The 6,000-nt window shown below is 35.6% G+C and overlaps 1 protein-coding gene across 1 annotated transcript; it reads left to right on the top strand.

Moving 5' to 3' along the window:
• Positions 1 to 3,830, top strand: LOC110645383 (cyclin-D1-1). The gene is made up of 8 exons (XM_058151389.1): positions 1 to 213; positions 1,257 to 1,352; positions 1,543 to 1,680; positions 1,776 to 2,183; positions 2,263 to 2,349; positions 2,578 to 2,884; positions 2,980 to 3,101; positions 3,265 to 3,830. Exons 4-8 carry the CDS (start codon positions 1,887 to 1,889, stop codon positions 3,508 to 3,510), a joined length of 1,059 nt encoding a protein of 352 aa, XP_058007372.1. The 5' UTR covers positions 1 to 213; positions 1,257 to 1,352; positions 1,543 to 1,680; positions 1,776 to 1,886; the 3' UTR covers positions 3,511 to 3,830.
• Positions 3,831 to 6,000: the final 2,170 nt, after the last annotated feature.

The following is a 6,000-nucleotide window of genomic DNA, read 5'->3' as shown; positions in this document are numbered from 1 at the left end:
GTTCTGTATCCTTTTCCTCTCTCAGGTTTCCTATAATTTTCTCTCTCTTTGTTTTTGTTATTCCTCTGCCTTGCATTTCTCCTTTCTTTCTCTCTCTCACTCTCTTTTCAAGTTGTTGAATCAGGAAAAAATTTGTGCACAAACTAGAGATTTACAGTGAGCAAATCCCTCAAATTTATAGTGAAAAGCCATTCTCCTTCATTCAATCACGAGGTTAGTTCCTTTCCCTCAATTTTCTTTTGCTTGTTGTGCTTTGTGGATCTGTGTAATCAAGTTGTTTTCTTTAATGTAAGAAAGCTTTTAATGTTCTGTTTTATTTTATTTTGCTCTGCTCTTAGTTTTGAATTCAATGATTTTTTTTATTTTGCTCTGGTGCTTTTATTTGACTATGTTTCCTTAGTTTCTTTATTCCATTTTGTCTTGCTCACTGGAGAATTGATGAATATCCTGGTTGTTTTTGTACTTAGATTGATGCTTAGTCTCACATGGACTGTTAAGGATTTTCACTTTCTCAATGGTTTGCACTTTTAAGTTTATTAGCAATTAACAATTATAGCTATAGGGTTAATTGATTTTAAAATAAAGTTTTTAATAAACTATGAAAGATATAAATATCTATTAAAAGAAAGTGTAATGCTAGAGAAACACAAAAAGAAACAGGAAGAAAATAAGGTAATAAGAGATCCAGATTTTTAATGATACCCAACAGATGAACCTTGCTTCCATGATGAACTAAAGTCATTATTGTGGAGGCCAGAACTCCAAAAAGCATATTCATGTTATACGAGTTGTGAACAAAATTTTAGTAGTGGCAGGATGAAACGAATTGCTTTATGAGAGCAAGATTTGCTTGGATTAATGTTTTTAATTCTCCAGAGTATTATTGGCATTCAATTGATGGCTGCAGTATTGATATTTTTTTTTTTCAATTGTTTCTACGTTATAATGGGAAAGATGTAATATTCTTCAATTTCTTTCACGATAAAACAATGCAAATGCAACAACTTCTGATATTGTCAAGGTATTCTTGCATGCACATTGCTAGCTAAAGTAATTCAGTTTTGTATATCTTGAATTTTATCTTCCTGCTGCTGTATCTTTATTTGGCGAAACTGATTGTGATGGTCAAAATTCTGAAAGTATATAATTCATCGACTTTGTTTATTGACATTCTTTGTAATATTGCTTCACCAGTGTCCTTGACTTTGTTTTGAATTATTTCTATTTTATTTTGGAATTTTCTTATCCCTTTGCAGTTCCGCTTCAATCATTCTACGTCTTGCAGGTTGATCTTTGACGTTTCTAGTGATCTTACAGTTGAAATTGGAGCATCAAGCTTTGCACTTCACAAGGTGAGGAAAATCTAGTTCATGTATCTCTGCATGCTAGCTGGATTAGGATTCCAAACAAATAGCTTCACCATTTGTCATGAGAGACTCTGTAACTTAAAGAAATCAATTGAATCTTCTCATGATTGAGTTTTGATCTCCTGTACAGAAAATAATTACTGGGAACTTTATAAAGTTTCAAATTACTTTGCAGTTCCCTCTTGTATCTTGGAGTTGAAGAATTTGAAAACTGTTGTTGGAAGGAAAAGATTCAAAAGTTTCAAAGATCAATATACATGCTGTTCCAGGTGGAGCAAAAGCCTTTGAGCTAGCTGCAAAGTTCTGTTACAATGTAAATGTTGAGATTGCACTATCAAATGTTGCTATGCTATTGTGTGCAACCCATTTCGACATGAGTGGTTTTGATTATTTTATTTATTTGTTCAGGTTGCTTATTTATGCATAGCCAAGCCATGACCGAACCATACAATTTCATCCGCCGTTACACAACCACCGCTGCCATCATCAATGCAGTCCTCTCCATAAACCTGTCACTGAATGCTTGCTACTCTCATTTCAACCATGTCACTGGACGATTCTTCCTCTGCGGTTAATAGCTTGTACTGCGACGAGGACGCCAATGAGGTTGTTCAATTCGATGCTGACTCCTGGATCTCTGATTGCCTTCAATCTCCTTCATTCTCTGGTTATTCTCCGCCTTACGATGAAAATATCGTCAACCGACTCATTGACTCTGAGCCCCACTTCATGCCTTTAAGTGATTATCTCCATCGCTGCCGTGACTGCTCCATTGACACCACCGCTCGCCAAGACTCCATCAATTGGATCCTTAAGGTCTTTATCTACACAGATATGAGTATATGTACATTTGATTTTGGATTGGGGTAGTGATGTTAATGAAGGTATAATGCAGGTGCATGCATATTATCAATTCAGGCCAATAACGGTGCTACTCTCCGTCAACTATTTCGACCGCTTTCTTTCTTCTCATTCTCTTCCGGTAAATAAACACTGCCAATTCCTTCTTTGTTTTCTTTACAGAATTTAATTTTCCCTAGAAATTTCTAGATTTTCCTGGAAAACTCCACTTCCTAGAAAATGTCATTAAATATTTCAACTTTTACAGTAAAATGTTAGATTTTTCGAGAAAGTGCAACTGTCCCTGTTACCCCACATTATTTTTTTATTTTATTTTTAACTTTTTGAAGCCTTTTTTCATGACGAACAGGCAAATGGATGGCCGTTTCAACTTCTCTCAGTGGCGTGCTTGTCTTTAGCTGCCAAAATGGAGGAGGTCCATGTGCCACCATTATTGGACCTTGAGATACTTGAACCCGGATTCATTTTTGAACCCAAAACCATCCAAAGAATGGAGCTGTATGTCATGGCCAGTCTTAATTGGAGGCTACGCTCCGTTACTGCTTTTGACTATCTCCATTATTTCATCTCCAAGCTTCCTTGTTCCTCCACAAAACTCGACAGCTTCAATCGAGTCTTCATGGCTTCTTCGGATCTCATTCTAAGCACTATCCGTGGTAATTCGGATTCTCCTTCAAAACTCAGACCTATGCTCGTTTCAGGTTTTCAATTTATATGGAGCTAATTATTTTTGGGTTTTTTTTTTTTTCAGTGATTGATTTCTTAGGTTTCACACCGTCGACAATAGCAGCAGCGGCTGTGTTAGGTGCCGTCGGCGAGAGTTTTGAAACGCCAACGACTGATGTACAGTTATTTCACGAGAGAATAAGCAAAGTATGTATCTTTTTAAATTCTGTTGTGGGACCCATAATTTTTTTTTTTGTTGGATTTTATTATAAATATTTAATTTTTACAAGAGTTTCAAAGATTTGAGAAGTATTGAAATCTGTGTAGTAAAATGCCTTTGCTTTTGGCCCTTTTTATTTTTTGGGAAAAGGAAACGGTGAGAAGCTGTCACCAACTAATGCTGGAGTATCTGATAGACACGTGTCCATCAGCTCGGCCAAAGTACCCATCAGTTGTGCCACCAACAGCTCCTCCGAGCCCAGTTGGCGTCCTTGATGCAGCTGCTTGCGGGAGTTGTGACACGCGTTCGGAGCTTCCCAACTCCATTAGCCAAGCCGAAGCTGAGCCGCTAGCCAAGCGGTCCCGATCCTCTGCGGCAGATGTACAGCGACAGTAGATAAGAACCACCACAAGGTCTCTCTAATTTTATATCGGGTTAGAGAGAGCAGTAGAGCCCAATCTTTTTATTTTTTATGCGTTGATTATAATATGAACAGATGGTTTTGGATAGTCCTAGTGAAGAGGGATTTTGTCGGTAATTAAAATTAGTATAAGATTAATTATTATTATTATTATTATTATTATTATTATTGTTATTAATAGACTTTTGGATCAAAGTGTAAAAGACCATTATGATGTTTCAATTATTCTCATCAATCATCCATGAAGGAAAATGAATGGGCCACACAGGAGATCTAAGGCAATTCATCTTTTTTTTAGTGTTTCTCTGTTGAAAATGCCCTTGTCAAATTCCATTTATTATCTGTTAGTTACTTACTGGTGGACGTTGTTGGTGTCCCTAACATGGAACCAGTGATACGAGGCCACGTTTCCGACAAGAACTAGGGTCAGTTGGCTACTTTACGTGTGTGTTGTCCGTGTTGGTACTCGTGAATGAAATCCGTAGAAATAATTTGAGTTACCGAAAATATCCTTAGGAAAAATGAGAAAAGGGGAAGGGGTAGGGCAACTGGGTGAGGGATAGAAATGGAAAATAAAAGTGATGAGGTGGGCATGACGGGTCGATGACACGTAAGGAAATGATAAGTGGTGGGAGACAGAGAGGAGAAAGGAATCAGAGCTGTCCAGCTGTAAAGGAGGATCTATGGGGAGCATGTATTGGATTGGGTGGTGCGGGCCCACAGACACGTCACATCAGTAATAACCTATGAGACTGTACGGAAACAACACGTCGTTCAGTTGTGGTCGCATGAGATGAGAGTAGGGGCTGGGGAAAGGGCCTATTTGCAGGGCTAAATGAAATAATTTATAAAAGAAAATGAATCAAATATTTAATGGCCAATCACAGCCGATGAGGTGCTTTTCTCTCAAGCACCTTTTTCTTTGTGTATGGTTACATCCCACATTTTTCATTATTAAAACTTTGATCATTATTTTTTGGCTTCTTCTTATAATTCAACTTAGCCCAACAATCATGCTCAATTATTTTCAGCTACAATATACATCATTGTCACGTCTCTTCTAGATAAATTTTAATGGTAGTTCTCAATTTTATAAGTTATAATAAAATTATCTTTAAAATTTAAAAATATTACATAAAATTTTTTAAATTTTAAAATTTTATATAGTAAAATATTTTTAATTATCAATAGTTAATTTATATAATTTAGAGTGATAATGACGTGAATAATTATTTCGCTTCTATATGACAGTAATAGAATTAGTTATAATTTTCTTCACAAATCAATAATGAAAAAATATCAACCATATGAGATAATAACACATTAAATATACAACACCTTATTAAAAAGAACTTTATCTCTAAAAAATAATACTAATTATCTATATTATTGTTACTCTAAATTTTATTACTTATAAATAAATTATTAAAAATTAAAAAAAAATTATTATATTAAATTTAAATATAATTTTATTATAATCTCTAAAATTTAAGCATGACTCTTAAAATTTATTTACCTTTATACAATTGTGGCTAAAATGGAGCCCACGAAATTTTTGTGGCTGGGATGGATGATTTTTGTATAAAAATTAAAAATTGGTCAAGGTGGAGCCCAACTCCAGGTTGTAAGCAAAAGGGTTGAAATGGGACCCAGCATCTTCACCAAATTTCCTGCACTGCAGGAGCAGCATATTAAAGATTGTGTACATGTGAAACCTGGCCGGGGGTAGAAATTGGGCCCTACAACAAGGGCCCAAGAAAGGTAGAGCAGTGAGAATGGGCCAAAAACACAGCCTGCAGTTATGGCGGCAAAGTCCCCTTCCAGCTTTTAGAGGAAAGAAGCCAATGCAAGAGACAAAGCAGCATTAACCCGCCAGCTCAAACACCAACAACCAGCCATCTCCATCTCAGTTGGCCATTACTCATTGGCCTCTCTGTCTTCTTATCAAACACATGGTTTCTGTTGATGGCGGTTTTATGTTCTGCTAATGCCTTGGTTTCATCCATTTCATAGGGTTTAACATCTCTATTATGTTTTTTTTGAAAAAAAATAAATAAGAGCTCTTTAGATATAACGATCATAATCCCCTTTGATCTGACGTCCAGATCACTAGTTGATGTTCTCGATTTAATATAACTCTTATAGAAAGGGACCTACAACGGAATCCTAGATGGTACCTAATGAGATAAACCATTGGATGACCTACTACCTCCTCTCAATGCACTTCTAAGTAAATAATATTTAATTATTATACTGGTGTGAGTAGTTCAACTAAAGTTGATAATATTTAATCACGAGGTTAATATAGTCGATGGTTAACCTCTCTAATATTGCTCCATGGAAATACACAAATTTAATATCTTAGAGTGCAAAGCAAGTAAGATCTTACTTTATTTTGTGTTGATTTTTTTAAATATTTTATAATCAAGTTGTGCCCTTATCAACTTTACTTGTATTTTAATGAA

Source organism: Hevea brasiliensis, chromosome 8, assembly GCF_030052815.1.
Source record: "Hevea brasiliensis isolate MT/VB/25A 57/8 chromosome 8, ASM3005281v1, whole genome shotgun sequence".
In the NCBI taxonomy this organism is placed as follows: Eukaryota; Viridiplantae; Streptophyta; class Magnoliopsida; order Malpighiales; family Euphorbiaceae; genus Hevea; species Hevea brasiliensis.
Note: the sequence above shows the minus strand (reverse complement) of the source record. Positions and strands in the feature narration are given on the sequence as shown.

Excerpts from the sequence above, each read along its gene's own strand:
- LOC110645383 (XM_058151389.1), top strand. The coding sequence starts at position 1,887 with ATGCTTGCTACTCTCATTTCAACCATGTCACTGGACGATTCTTCCTCT. Across the intron at positions 2,184-2,262 it reads CCATCAATTGGATCCTTAAG|GTGCATGCATATTATCAATT; the intron begins GTCTTTATCTAC and ends GGTATAATGCAG. Across the intron at positions 2,885-2,979 it reads CATTCTAAGCACTATCCGTG|TGATTGATTTCTTAGGTTTC; the intron begins GTAATTCGGATT and ends TTTTTTTTTCAG.